At 53.0% G+C, this 14,813-nt stretch overlaps 1 protein-coding gene and 2 long non-coding RNA genes across 4 annotated transcripts in view; 1 reads left to right on the top strand and 2 right to left on the bottom strand.

Annotated features, from left to right (window-relative positions):
• TESC (tescalcin) overlaps positions 1-14,813 on the bottom strand; it is a 46,946-nt gene that overhangs the window by 9,660 nt on the left and 22,473 nt on the right. Inside the window, exon 3 of the mRNA XM_049102074.1 lies at positions 3,378-3,458. Coding sequence (XP_048958031.1) covers positions 3,378-3,458 — 81 coding nt within the window. The remainder of the gene's footprint in view (positions 1-3,377; positions 3,459-14,813) is intronic.
• LOC125753759 (uncharacterized) lies at positions 4,292-9,891 on the top strand. 2 transcript variants are annotated; one of them, XR_007406273.1, is made up of 3 exons: positions 4,595-4,797; positions 4,914-5,085; positions 7,406-9,891. It is a non-coding gene; the product is annotated as an uncharacterized LOC125753759 (long non-coding RNA). The 2 variants fall into 2 exon arrangements; XR_007406272.1 differs by lacking the exon at positions 7,406-9,891 and having other exon boundaries at positions 4,292-4,797; positions 4,914-5,061.
• LOC125753762 (uncharacterized) lies at positions 9,458-14,798 on the bottom strand. Its single transcript, XR_007406276.1, has 2 exons — positions 13,832-14,798; positions 9,458-9,670 (listed from the first exon to the last, which is right to left on the bottom strand). It is a non-coding gene; the product is annotated as an uncharacterized LOC125753762 (long non-coding RNA).

A 14,813-nucleotide genomic window follows, 5' to 3' on the forward strand; every position in this document is an offset into this window, starting at 1 on the left:
ACGTGAGCTCTGCAAAATGCACTCGACCCTACTGCTCCTGCTTAAAGCCCTTGAAGCTTCAAATTTCAGGGTAAGCCTCAATCCCTCGGCCTGCTCCCCCAGGATCCAGGGGGTGCGTGTTGGTCTCACCATCCACCTTGGCCCAGCCCTGCACACCCCCTCCTGCCACTCTCGGCTTCTCAGGGGGCCCCACAGGTTTGTTTCCATGTCCACCTCTGGACACTCCACATTCCCTGACTGCCTGACATCCCTTTCCCCTTCCGTCCCACAGATAGCACCACAGCTGTCCTGACTTCGGACCCCCGAGGGAAGCAGGGAGTCTTTCCTGCCCCTGACTGACCACCCCAAAGTCCAGTGGCAAATGCTTGGGCCCTGCCTTCCTGTCCCCTTGCCAGACAGAGGCTTCAGCCCCAGCCCCGGATCCAGGCCCCATCCCCTCGGCAGAGGCCACCGCTCACGGACGGCAGCCCAGCAGACACCTGAATGCCTGCACTGGAAACACAGGTCCTGGAGCCGTTCCGGTTCCCCCAGGTGACAGACGAAAGCCAAGCTGTGTATGTGGAGTCAGGTTTGTTTTAAAGAATAACTGCATACAGTTTAACACACAGATTTTGCATTTGAACAGTATGCACCTAGGATACCCACGCCCCAATCAGGACCCAGAATATTCTCACGCATGCCAGGAGTGCCCTCTCTCCAGTCTGGACACACTCCCAGTCCTCCCTGCCTCCCTCGCAGTCTGTCCAGAGGACCAGCCTGCTAAACCCTGGTCCCAGCCGGTCCCGCAGGCCCCAGGAAGCACGGTTTGCTGGAGAGGCACCCTTGCCTCTCCCTAGGTCACCTCATGTCATGGGAACCCTGGCCCCTCCAGCTCCACCCCATAGAAGTCTGGGTCCCTGAGGCCTGGCCGGCCTCCCAAGTGGCCAAGTCTGCATGGAGCCTTTTGGAAACAAGCCTCACGGACACACAGGGAGGCGTGTGCCCACATCCTCACGCACACACCCATCTCATACCAGGCACCACCAGGCTCTGGGCACCCTGTGAGACCTTCCACACTAGACCCCCAACAGGCAGGTCAACTCCATGTCAAGGGGTGCCTCTCCCGGCCTGGCCCCCCCTCCCACCACCTGCCAGCACCCCCACCTCCTGCTCTGCCTCACTGTCCACCAAGGCCTCCTTCCCAGATACTTCGGGCAGAACTGGGATTAAAAAGGAGATTCCACGGCTCATGGAGGCTCAGTGAAGCATCTGCTTTCAGCTCAGGTCATGATCTCAGGGTCCTGGGATCGAGTCCCACACTGGCCTCCCTCTGCCTACTTGTGCTCTCATCTGTCTCTCTATAATAAATCAACAAAAACTTTTAAGAAAGGAGATTCCAACCCTATCTCCAGCACGGACTGTGTGGCGTCCCTCTGGCAAATGTGACAACCATCTGTGAGGAGTCCTCTGCTCACCTCCAACCCCAGATCTAACCTTCCCCTCTGTCCTCTCCCCAGTGCCACAAAGCTGCTCGCTGCTCTCACCTTCACTCAGCACCCTGGCCTCCAGCTGGGGGACCGTGATACACCTGCTCCTGGGCCTCCGTCCCCCACAGCCCACCAGCAGCCAGGGGCTGTGATCCGTAGCCCACCTTAAACCCATCAGTGCCCCCCCCCCCACTGCTGCTCCCAAGACACCTCTTGCTGGTGAAAGGGCTGCAGCATGCAGCTCTGCCCTCCCCACACCTCCCATCCTGCATGGTCTCTGTGCTCCAGCCAGACCTCCTTTCTGCCACACACAGTCATCATACTTTCTGATGCCATAGGGCCTTTGCACATGCAGTTCTGTCCTCCCCAAACACCTCTCTCTGCTTTGTCTCATTAACTCTTGGTCACTCTCTCAGGCCTTGCCCCTCAGCCAAGACTCTGCAACTTCCAGGGCATCTGAGGACACCAACCCCTACCCAGGAACAGGAGAGGCTCAGGGAGACTCAGCATCTTGCTTAGGGCTGCATGGCCCTGGCAGAACCAGAGCGGAGTGGCTGAGGTTCACAAACTTGAAACCTGTCCAAGAAGTCACCACCCATCTTCTGGCCACAACACGCCTATTCCCTTCCTTCCTCTTTCTGCTGGTTCTCCCAGTTTCTCAGCCGCGTCTGTAGACACAGGGGTCAGGCCTGGGGCTCTGGTGTGTTTGCCCACAGGCCCCGACTGCCTAGGGAAGGCGTGTGCAACCCAACTCTTGATAGAGACTCAAACATACTGAGTCTCATGAAGTCACGCAAGTCAACTCCAACGACACTGGACATTTGAGGCCATGAGCTCTGGCTGGAACCGCAGCCCTAGGACACTGCAACACCACTCTGTGCTTCAGTTTCTCTGTAATTCAGGGAAATGAGCAGAAAGATAGACAACATCATCTCAGTGGACCCTCAGCAACCCCATGAGGCAGATGCTACTGTGACCTCAATTGTACAGGTACAGAAACTGAGGTAGCCTCCAAGGTGGCTCCCAGTGATTCCCACCTCCTGGCACTCAGGAGTGTTGTCCCCTCTCTTCACATGAGCTGACCTAGCGACTCACTTCTGATGAAGAGAGCACAGCAAAAACGATGGATGCCCCCTGACAAGATTAGGTTACATATAATGGGGTCTTCCATCTCAGGGGCTCAACCTCGCCTCCTCTCTTGTGTGGATTTTGCTCTGCAGGAGGCCAAGAGCTGCCGTGAGTGAGCAGCCCTGGGGAGGGGTCCCTGCGGTGCTGCCTGCTGCCAGCCACGTGTGTGAGCTTGGAAACAGAGCCTGCCCCAATCAGGCCTTCAGATGACTGAGATCACAGCTGTCCCTGGACCTGAGAAGCCAGCAGCTAGTCCGCACCTGGATCCCTGACAATGGACACAAACAGTGAGATAGTATGTGTTTTGGGGGCACCTGGGTGGCTCAGTCAACAAAGCATGTGCCTTCAGCTCAGGTCATGATCCTGCGGTCCTGGAATCAAATCCCACATCAGGCTCCCTGCTCAGTGTGGAGTCTGCTTCCCCATCTCCCTCTGCCACTACCCCTGCCTGCGCGCTCTTGCTTGCTCACTCTCTGAAATAAATAAAACATTTTTAAAAAATAAGTATTTGTTTTAAACTGCTAAGAATTGGGATTATCTGTTATGCAGCCACAGCTAACTAACACACAGGCCCAGTGAGATTGGGTGAGCTGCCCAAAGTCAACCAGCTAGGACTCCAGAGCTTGAGCTGTGTGCCTCTGACTCCTACACAGCCCCCTCTTCTCTGCATTGGTTTAAGGGGCGACTCTGAGCACACGAGCACCGTACGTAGGTACAGGGGTAAAAGGCCCCCTTGAGGCCAAAGTCACCTGCCATTGGGCTGGTTCAGGGATGAGGGCCCACCTGTTGTCGAAGAAGGCACGGACGATTTTGGATCGGATTGGGTTGAGCTCCAGGTCAGGGACGTTATTGAAGTTCTCTTTGCTGAGTCGCAGTTAGGAGGAGAAACACCGGAAAGAGAGAGAGACAGGGAAAACATCCAATGTCAGATGGCATGTTCACCACTCATCAGGCTGTCTTTATCAATCCTGAGCAGATCCTGTGAGAAGAGTCCAGAGACAAGACTGGAATACGCTGCACTGATCTGCCACCTGCTCGAACCTTTGCCCTGTAGGAGCGGGGAGGATTTGAAGGCTTTGAGATGCTCTATGTCCTGGAATTCACCCCCAGAAAAATGCAGACACACAAGATATGCAACCCGTTCTGAGGGGTCAGGGACCACCTGAGGCCCATCACAGACCCAGTGAGGAGACCCTGCTTTGGTCAGTCTGGAATTGGGGTAGCAGAATTCTTGCCGGGAGGCTGGAAGACAGTCTGGCAAGTCCTTGACAGGTGAATGGGGAATTAACACGTGACCCAGCACTTCTGCTCCTACAAACACATCCATGTAAGAACTTGTCCGTGAACGGCAAGACAGCGTTACTCGTAACAGCCACAAAGTGGAAACCTCTCAAGTGTCTGTCACCTGAGAAGCACATCAATAACTTGTGGTCCATCCAGATGATGGAGTATTATTGGGCCACAAAGAAGGAAGGAAGTAGGGGTCCCTGCGCCAACATAGCCAAGCCTTGAAAACATTACACATGCTGAGAGAAAGAAGCCAGGCACTAACCTAAACTGTGTATGATTTCACTCACATGAAATGTCGCGAACAGGTGGATTCAGAGAGATAGAAGGGAGACCAGGGGCAGCCAGGGGCCGGGGGAGGGGAATGACAGGTGTGACAGCTAAGGGCACCAGGTTTCTGAACAGGACAATCAAAAGATTCACAACTTGGCCGTGCGGCCGGATGCACACCTTTCAGTATACTAAAAACCCTGTGGAATTGTACAATTTAATGGGCAAGTTGTATGGTAGGTGAACCACAGGTCAGTAAAGCTGTTTAAAAAAAAAAAAAAAAGATGCTGGCTTGGGGGCAGAAGCTAATCACTGGGCACAGGTGTGACGGGTGGCGCTGGCAGGCCTGGCTCGCAGGGTGCCCGCCCAAACTCAAGAGCCAGTGTCTGTTGGTGCCACACTCTAGATTCCTAAGATCCCAGGCCTAAAGGCGGCGGCACACTCAGAATAGTTGCCCGGGGTGATGGAACACTACTCAGCCAGAAAAAGGAACACAGTCCTGATACATGCTACCATATAGACGAGGACAGTCACGGTGCTGAGAGGCCAGACGACATGGCCACGTATTATAGGATCTGTTTTTCCACAATGACCAGAATAGGCATATCCAGAGACAGAAAACAGACGGTTGGTTGCTGGGGGCAAGGTGATAACGGAGTTGATGGCTAATCAGCACAGGGGTTTCTTGCGGGGGGAAAAGGGGGTGGTGATGAAAATGTCCTCAAATTAACTGCATGCTTTTCTTGTTGATGTTTCTAGCAGCAATGTCCACAATACCAAACAGGGGAAGGAGCCTCGGTGTCCATCGAAAGATGAATGGATAAAGAAGCTGTGGTCTATGTATACAATGGAGTATTACTCAGCCATTAGAAATGACAAATACCCACCATTTGCTTCGAAGTGGATGGAACTGGAGGGTATTATGCTGAGTGAAGTAAGTCAATCAGAGAAGGACAAACATTATATGGTCTCATTCATTTGGGGAATATAAAAAATAGTGAAAGGGAAAAAAAAAATAAAATAAAAAAATAAAAATAAATAAAATAAAAAAAATAAAATAAAAAATAGTGAAAGGGAATAAAAGGAAAGGAGAGAAAATGAGTGAAAATATCAGTGAGGGTGACAAAACATGAGAGACACCTAACTCTAGGAAATGAACATGGGGTAGTGGAAAGGGAGGTGGGCAGGGGGATGGGGGTGACTGGGGGATGGGCACTGAGGGGGGCACTTGATGGGATGAGCACTGGGTGTTATGCTAAATGTTGCCAAGTTGAACTCCAATAAAATTTTTTAAAGATTTGAGAAAGAGCACAAGCAGTAGGGCGGGGCAGAGGCAGAGGGAGAAGCAGGCTCCCTGCTGAGCAAGGAGCCCAAAGTGGGGCTTGATCCCAAGACCCTGAGATCATGACCTGAGCTGAAGGCAGGTGCTTACCTGACTGAGCCACCCAGGCGCCCCGACTGCCTACTTTAAGTGGGTCAACTGTATGATATGTGCATTATATCTCAATAAGGCATTTAAAAAATTTTCCCTAAAATGTATTTAAAAACCAAAAAGCAAAGAACCACTGCACTATGATCCCATTTATATAAAGAACAAAAGGTACCAGCACTAACCCATGTAGCCCAAAGTCAGGATGAAAGGTCAACTGCCTTCGAGGAGGGTAACCAGGAAGATGAGGCAGCTTTGGGGCTGAGAATGTTCTGCCTTTGACTGGATGTGGGGTCATGGGTATGTTCAGTCTGTAAAAGTTCCCCTCTCTGTGAGCCGACACTTTTCCCCACATCATACTCCCCTCAGCCAGGAGAAGTCAGGCCAAAGGAGCCACGGGGAGCTTGAGAGAGAATTCTGGGAGGAGGGAAAAGAGGCAACCAGCAGCTCTGTGGCTGAGACCCCAGGCCCCCTCTGGCTTTCATTGGCCAAGGGGTCAGAACTTCTGCCAATCCTGCCTCGGCCTCAGTTTGCTATCTGTAAAGTGAGCATGCAGATGCCGCAGACAGCAGCACCCGCGCACCAGAGCACATGCAGAAGGGGCAGTCATTTCTAGAGCACCACGTCCTCAATGGCTTGCACGGCCAGGGGCAGTGCCAGTGCTCTGTAAGCCATGTGCAAACACCTGAGTGAAAGGGATGGGGAGTATGGGCAGCGCTCGACCCCTGGTCTGTTCTGTCCTGAGCACCCAGCTAGGGCCAGGCTGGGTCCCCCCACCGAGGGGTCCAGGCCGCTCAGATGCTCTGGGGACTTCCCTGCTGGAATCCTGCAGAGCATCAACTTCCTGCCTGGGAACAGGCATTCAGAGGAGCTGCCCCCCAGAGCTGCTGGCAGCATCATGGATGCAGACACACCTGCGAAGTGAAAGTGGGTCTGGTTGATTCCCCAGAAGGGACCAGAGGTCAACAGTGGGGAAGCTGCAGGTTCTCGGGGGCTGAGCGAGGCCCGGGCTCCCCTCCTGACAGGGGAAAAGATGAGGCAGATGCTAGGAACCAGGCTGGGGGCACAGCAGCCTGGGCCCTGGCCTCTGGCGGGTCTGTGCTGGTGTCCTTGAAGCCCAGCTGCCCCCCTGCTCCTCTGCACAGCACCTGCAAGACCCACACTCAAACCCTGGCTCTCTCTCACAGGCACCTGACAGATGTTCCATGCCTCAGTTTCCTCATCTGTGAATTGGGTGCAGACCCAGCACCACCCACAGCAAAGGGGTAGTGAAATCCAACACACCAGGATCTGGCTCAGGATCTGCTCCTGACCAGGCACATGATCTTGGGTGCGCCTCTCCACGTCTCAGAGCCTCAGGTTTATCATCTGTAAAATGGGGATCACGGGAATGTCTGGGTAGCATCATTGGGTTAATGAAATGAATAAGTCTGATAAATACACATATGGTGCTTAGCAGGCTGCCTGACATACAGTGAGCTCTTCATTTTAACATTAGGATAAGAGGTGTGCCTGGGTGGCTCAGTCGGTTAGGTGGCCGACTCTTGGGTTCGGCTCAGGTCACAATCTCGGGGTCCTGGGATCGAGCCCCTCGTCAGGGATCCACACTCAGCAGAGAGTCTGCTGGAGGATTCTTTCTCCCTCTCTCCCTCTGCCCCTCCCCCTGCTCCAGTGCACACCTGTGCATGCAGACTCTCATTCCCTGAAATAAATGTTTTAAAAAATAAATGAATAAAATTAGGACCATAATAATAGCAGCTAACCTTCTGCGTCCTCCCAAGGTGACAGGTATTGCTCTAAGAGCTTTACATTATTCTCCTATAAGGCAGACGCTTATCCCCATGTTAAAGATGGGGAGACTGAGGCAGAGAAGTAAAGAAATTTCAGACTGCTGAGGAGGATACCGACAGACTGGCGGCACGCAGGATCCCCTGGAAACAATGCTAGAAGACTCAGGTCTGGCTCTCGGGCCCTTGCAGACACTCCCGGATATTTGCCAACTTCCTCTTTTCAACAAGTCGACTGCAGGCCAGGAGCCCAGAGCCTGGGAGAGGCTGACCGCAGTTTAATGCCCCGTAAATGCCAGTTTCGGGCCTGTCCTCCTTCCTCCCCACCCGCCCCCAGGTGCCCACTGGGCTGGTAGGACCGGCTCGGCAGCAGGTGTCTGGGCACAGGCCACAGCGTGGGAAAGGGCTCTCCTGCCTGTGAGCCCAGGGCTCCGGGGCCTAAGCTCCAGGTCTGGTGATGCTGCCGCAGCGACCAGCAGGGAGGGGTCCCCCACAGAGGCCCCAGGGGCACACCACTTGCATACCTCCTCCCAGGGGTTGAGCCAGGGCGTTAAAGATCCCATCTCCCCGCCAACAGCATCCCGAGGGCTTTCCCTATGCCAGGCTGTGCTAAGGGCTCTGCAAACACTGCTGTGTTTAATCAGCTCATCAGCCCCCACACACCCATAATCCCCATTTTACAGGCAAGAAATGAGACCCGGGGAGGCAAAGTGATGAAGCCACAGTCCCACAGCTAGGAGGGGAGTTTTGAATTCAGCCCTAACCACCCCATATACTTCCTCTGGGTTGTATGTTTTTACCTCAAAGAGAAAGAACTGAAATTTGGTTGGGGATCTGTCCCCCACCCCAGGCCCTAGAGGCCCCATCCGGGACCCAGAAAAGAAGGCAAGACAAGCACCCAGCCCCCGCAAGGGAAGGAAAGACTGAGAAACCACCAAGGAGGGGCTCTTCCGCAAGGCTCGTGGTGTGGGCTGGTTTCCGGCAGCTCGGAGGGCCAGCTCAACCGCAAAGCTCTCTCTGCAGGCTTGGGGCTGGCCTCAGCCTCCGCCAGGGCAGAGCACCCCTGGGAGCCGAGGACACAGCAAGGCCCCCAAGGTTCCCAGACAGGAACCCCAGGCCTTCCTTCTCACACTGGCCCATCTGGCCCATCACTGGTCTTTACTCTGGGGCCTGCCTGCCCGATGCTCCTGGCCCCCCCACCCCTCCACTGCACACAGTTTGGCAGTTGAGATCTCTCGCATGGGGGCCACGAGATAGTATACACTGGGGAAACTGACCCCCACGGGGACTCACTTACCTGGAGTCTCCCCGACAACACCCAACTACTCAAAGTGTAGACCAGCAGGATCAGCATCATTTGGAGTTTGTGAGAAACACAGAGCTGCTGCTCATGCGCAATCAGAACCCTCACTTTTAACATGATCCCCAGGGAACCTGTGTGAAGGTTAATGCACATTCCTAGAAACACTAGGATTCCCTAAATGCACCAGGCCTGTCTATCCCATCCATGTGCTTTTGCACAAGAGCTGAGCCGGTGTTAAACCTTCCCAGGAAAGAGTCTCTATAAAAACTTTATGTTCGGGGCAGCTGGGTGGCTCAATAGGTGAAGCGTCTGACTTCAGCTCAGGTCATGATCCTGGGGTCCTGGTATCCAGCCCTCCGTCAGACTCCCTGCTCAGCGGGCAGCCTGCTTCTCCCTCCCCCTCTGTCCCTGCCGCTCCCCACTTGTGCTCTCTCTCAAATGATAAATAAAAATCATTAAAAAAAAAAAAATGAACGCTGCTCTACACTTTGGTGGTGCCCAGCAATGAACACGGCTCCCTTTCTCTCTGCCTTGTATGTCCGTGGTTCCATTTACTCACTCCACATTCAACGGTCTGATGGATCTAAAAATATTTTTGTAATGTGGCTCTATCTAATCAGACCTCCCGCTGGCCTGTATCACTCTGTCTGAAGTATTCCACAGTGTCTATTTCTGGGGGTGCTGAGCCCGTCGCACGCAGCGCTCTCAAGAAGTAAAGTATGCTGTTTAAGACGTTCACCGGTGAAGTGGCCCCACTAAAGAAAGAAAAAGTGCCAGAAGCAATTACTGTACTTCTCTCATGATCTAAAATTCATATCTATTCATGGGTTTACTTAGGGAGGGAGCTTCCCGGCCAGAACAGAAGCTCTTAAGGACTGGAGACAAGTCTGCACAGCATAGGGACTCAGTGTGTAGGATGATTGTTTTCTCTTCAAGCATTTCTCCAAGAAGACTCTGAGCTCCGTGCTTTGTGGTCAGAGTGGACTCAGGTTTTGGGGTCCTGAAACATATAATTTAGAGGAGCCCTTTAACAAAAAGAATGCAGCATTAGGATTTAAAAAAAATCAGGGGCACCTGGGTGGCTCAGTGGGTTCTGAGACTCTTGAGCTGCTGCCTTTGGCTCAGGTCATGATCCCAGGGGCCTGGGATCAAGCCCAGAGTCAGGCTCCCTGCTCAGTGGGGAGTCTGTTTCTCCCTCTCCTTCTCCCCCTCCCCGTAACTTGTGCTCTCTAATAAATAAATAAAATCTTTGAAAAAATAAATAAAATTCTATCTCTTTTGTTAAAAAATGGTTGCTGGCCCTTGTTCGGAGCACACATGGAGTGGGGCTCTGATACAGCAGCTCTGAGGCCTCAGGGGGAGGCCATCCCTGGACATCCTTAGAGAATTTTCAGGAGAAGGGACTCACCAAACACGGGTAGGAAATGGATTAAAATTAAATCCCTTCTGGCAAAAAAAAAAAAAAAAAAAAAAAAAAAATCCCTTCTGGCAGTTTTTACCTTGTGGGAAATTTTCTTTTTTAACTATATGCAATTTGTCAAAGCCAAATTCAGAAACTCAATTCTTCATTAACTTTCTAATGCAATTTACAAAACTTACTAGTCTATGTTTAAAGCCTGCAGGTTTAAATGATCACTTTTAAGGGGCTCTTTGCACTTGAGGCACCCACCTCAACCCCCATTCCACTGGACTCTAAGAAGCTCTGGAGCACCTCATTTTCTGAGAAGGCAGGGCAGAGTGTCACCTCCCATACCCCTCCCAGACAGCGGCGATGGGGGCCTCACCCAGGGGACGCTGGGCAATGCCTTTCACAACGTTCCAAGTCAACATTAACGAATGAAGCTCCAGCACAGCCCACAGCTTCCTAGATGTACCCAGGTATCAGAGAGGTGGAAGGCCCAGCCTAGGGTCACTCAGGAAACCCTTGGCAATGTGGGGAAGGTGCTGAGGACCCGATCACAGCCCAGAGCTGTTCATCCCTTCTGCCCTGGGAGAATGGGCAGGAACACCTGGGGTTCTGCGAGGGGGACCCTGCAGGCAGGCCTATTTGCATAAAATGCCGTGGTCTATCACCTTTTTTTTTTTTTCACTGAAGTTCAATTTGCCAACATATAGCATAACACCCAGTGCTCACCTCCTGTCTCTATGCAGCTGACACTCACCTCCCAGCAGAGACTGCGAGACACTGGAACAGGGCTTCGATGATGGGGATTATACACGCCCACCCTGGGATGATAAGGCTGGAGGATCTTCAGGTGGCAGAACAGGAAGACTGAGGTCCCTAGAGGCCACTGCCCAAATGAAGGCAATGCCCACAGCTTCCTTGCAGAGGATTTCAGCACTGGGCTCAAATCCCAGCTTCTCCACTTATGAGCTGTGTGACTCGGGAACAGGCACCTGACCTCTCTGAGGCCAACTTTCCCATCTATAAAATGGAGTACAGCTGTTCCTACCACTACTTCCTGTAGGGTTTTTTGTTTTTTTTTTAAGATTTTATTTATTTATTCATGAGAGATACACAGAGAGAGGCAGAGACACAGGCAGAGGGAGAAGCAGGCTCCCTGCAGGGAGTCCAGATAGGGGACTCAATCCCAGGACCCCAGGATCACGACCTGAGCCAAGGGCAGATATCCAACTGCTGAGCCACTCAGGCAACCCCTGTGGGGTTTTATAAGATTGAAGTTACGTACTCCAGCTACACAGCACACAAAACAGGCTCAATTAATAACAGCTTGCATCCATGAATAGTTCCTATGAGCCCGGCCTCAGATAAATTCTTCCCCAGGGATACGCATACCCAAGGGGGGGATACAGCATGGACGTATTCCATGCATCGTGGCTCATAAAGAACTTTGGTGGTCCTTATACTCCCTTCCTCATTACTTTGCTTTTTCCTATTCATTCAACTACCCAGTAGTGGCACTCCCAGAGCATCTGGTATATTTCCAGCCCTGGATGCAGCACTAGGATCAGGGAAAAAGACCCAGTTCCTGGCCCTTATTGGGGCCAGCAGCCTGTTAGGGGCACAGCTGCGATTCTGTAAATGGTGGGATGGGCCCCCCAGGAGAAGACCATGGGAGTGCAGGGGGGCAGGAGTGTTATCTTAGAGGAGGTGATGTCCACAAGTAGCCCTCAGCAGAGGAAAAACCAGCATTCGAAGCCCTTGGTGGACCCCAGCTAGAGTATGGACATGGGGATGCCTGGGTGGCTCAGCCATTGAGCATCTGCCTTCAGCTCAAGGTGTGATCCTGGGTCCTGGGATCGAGTCCCACATGAGGATCCCTTGGAAGAGCCTGCTTCTCCCTCTGCCTAGGTCTCTGCCTCTCTTTGAGTATCTCTCATGAACAAATAAAATCTTTAAAAAAAAAAAAAAGAGTACAGACGTGACCTCAAGGGCACAGGGACGCCTCAGGGCCTGCGAGCTGGGGGTGCTAACTGAGTCCAGGCAAACACACACATGGCTTGCGTGAGGGCAGGTGGGAAAGGCATGATGTGTATGAAGGTCCTGGGGGTGGGTGCACAGGAGACTCAGACAGGCCAGGATGGGTGGGCAGAGCTCAAGCTCATGTTCCCCTGCCCTGACAGCCCACAGGTGGGAGGCAGGAGCCTGCAACGTGGGTCCCGGAGTGCCTGCGGGGGTGCAGCCTCCACTCACCCGACCCAGAGGGATGACTGGGCATTGTCCTCTGTGCTGGGGAGGCCAACCTGTCTGTGACCCTCCATGCTTGTTGGAAATGCAGAGTCTGGGGCCCCTCTCTTGACCTATGAGTCAAAACCTGTGTGGTAACATGGTTCCCCGGGGATCACACACACATTCCCACTGGCCATCGCACCAGGAGGCAGAGCCAGATGCTGAAGCTACCTCCTGTGGCTGCAGGGAGGACGTAAGGGGCCCTGGGAACCTGGCACGGTGCTGACAGCGTCATCAAGGCAGACTTCCCAGAAGAAACCCTGCTTCTGCTAAGACCTAACAGCCATGTTGGATTTAGTCAGAGGGATGTGAGACAGAGCGGGGAGGCCACAGGCTTGAGGGGGGTGGAGGAGGATGGAAAGGCTGCACAGATGGGCACCTGAGGCCTGGTTGGTGGGGCAGGAGAGCTGGGTGGCCCTCAGGCTGGTTGGTGGGGGATGGATGCAGGAGCACCTGGTATGCCCCAGGCACTGTGCTGGCTGCCCCAGGGATGTGTGGTGCAGGTGCTGGTTAGAAACACAGAGTCTCAGGCCCCACACACCTGCCCAAGCCAAGCCCACCTTAGGAAGGTCCCCGAGTGATCTGCACACACACTCCAGCTGGGAAAGAATGTGTGCAGAGCACAGTGGTTCAGTCTGTCCTTGCGAAGGCCCAGGAGGAGCCCCTGGGCAACACAGGGCTCGGATGCTAGGATCCCAAGCTGGGAGGGGCCCCTGGGCATCACAGCCAAGTGCCCACAAATCCAGCTCAGAGCGGAACCATCCTGCACATATCTGCTCACTGTCAGTGTCCAGATCAAACCCTGCAGGACCAGGCTCACTCGGTGGATGTGGAGACAGGTTCAGAGACACAGAGTAACTAACGCCAACTCACACAGACCCCGACACAAGAGGATTCTGGGGCAATTTGCTTCCCATGCCAGGGTGTTTGCCTCTGTTTTCCCCAAGTCTGAAAATTAAACACATGCTGAAGTTGAACTGAAAACCTCTCAAGAGTCGAGACCCATGGACCCCTAAGAACAGAAGCCTGTTCCAGGGCTGGGGAGCACAGCTTGCTGGGAAATTACTCTGAGAAAGGGGGCCTCTCCTTCACACGTCGCCTGCTGTGAACTGCATCCATCAGCTCAGGTACCAAGCATCTGGCATAGAGCACGGGGGAGGTGGAGGGGGGCCTTGACACGTCCATGTTCTAATATCCAGGTGCACGGGTACCTGGCCTTAGACTCCCAGGTGCCCAGCTGAGGGGATCGCCCCCTGTACCCACCCCTGGGAAACCACTCCACCCTCCATCCCTGCTCCTGGCTCATGACCCAGCTGCACCCCCAGCCCCGGCCCTGGTGATGGGCTCAGACTCAGACCTGTAACACTGTCAGGGCCAATAAGCAGCCAGGTGACTTTCTGCTGGGCCCATTCCCTCTCCTTTCCTGGGCTTAGCAGGTGTCTCGGACAGAATTAAAGATCCCAGCCCTACCTGGCTCAAATCCTGCCTTGGATACGATCACATTGAGACAGGAAGCCACAGGAACCATGAGACCACCAGAAGCTGAGCTCTGGGAATGGAAGCTCTGAGAGAACAGTGCATGGGATTACCAACATGCTTTTGTTTAGACAGACAAGGGAAGTGGATATTTTATCTGTGTGTTTCCATAACACTTGGGTGAAATATAAGCCTGTTTACTAAGACAAAGGAAGTTTTCCTGGATTATTTGAATGTTTATTTTGAAGTTCGAAGACTGTAACCTTCAGACCTTGAATATTTATTTCAGGAAACTACATCTGTTAGAAAGCTTGTGGTAGTGCGCTGTCCACCGTGCGATTGGAAACTCTCGCTTGCCACGGTTCAACTGTCGAAGCTTCCTGGCCAACCCTGTGACGACCAAGCATGCTAACGAGGACCTCTCACTAGCCTTGTTCTGTAGGACTCAACCCGCATCTATGACTAAACACGCTCTCCTAGGATAAGGACAGTTGAAGGCATTCCTCTTCACTAAAAAAGTAACCTCCATAGCTTCTAAAAGATTAACATTAAAAATGCAATGTAGGATGACCAGTTCCCTTGACAGGGAGCAGAGCCTGCTGCCGCCATCTTGCCTGAGGCCGGAACTAACTACTGTGAGGAAGCAGAGTCAAGAGACATTCAACACATGCTCAATGTCTACCTGGGATTCAAGCACGGAGGCCCAAAGCATTTGAGGAAGTCGGGGTAGGGTAGGCATAGCTGACTAGCCCACTGTCTTCACTCCAGTTAGACATTCCTGATCCCAAGAGAAACAGGTGTGGCTCTAGATTGGCTCTAAAACATCTTATCTAGAAGGGACTGAAAGAATTACAACTATAGGTTTGCTGTGGAAGTGGGGCGACCCAGGGACTCTTCTAGAGTCCCCCTGCATTCAGGGAAAGAGAGAGAGAGATGGCAAGAGAAATCCTCCATTGGCCTGCCCAACGGCCAACCC

Source organism: Canis lupus, chromosome 26, assembly GCF_003254725.2.
Source record: "Canis lupus dingo isolate Sandy chromosome 26, ASM325472v2, whole genome shotgun sequence".
Taxonomy (NCBI): Eukaryota; Metazoa; Chordata; class Mammalia; order Carnivora; family Canidae; genus Canis; species Canis lupus.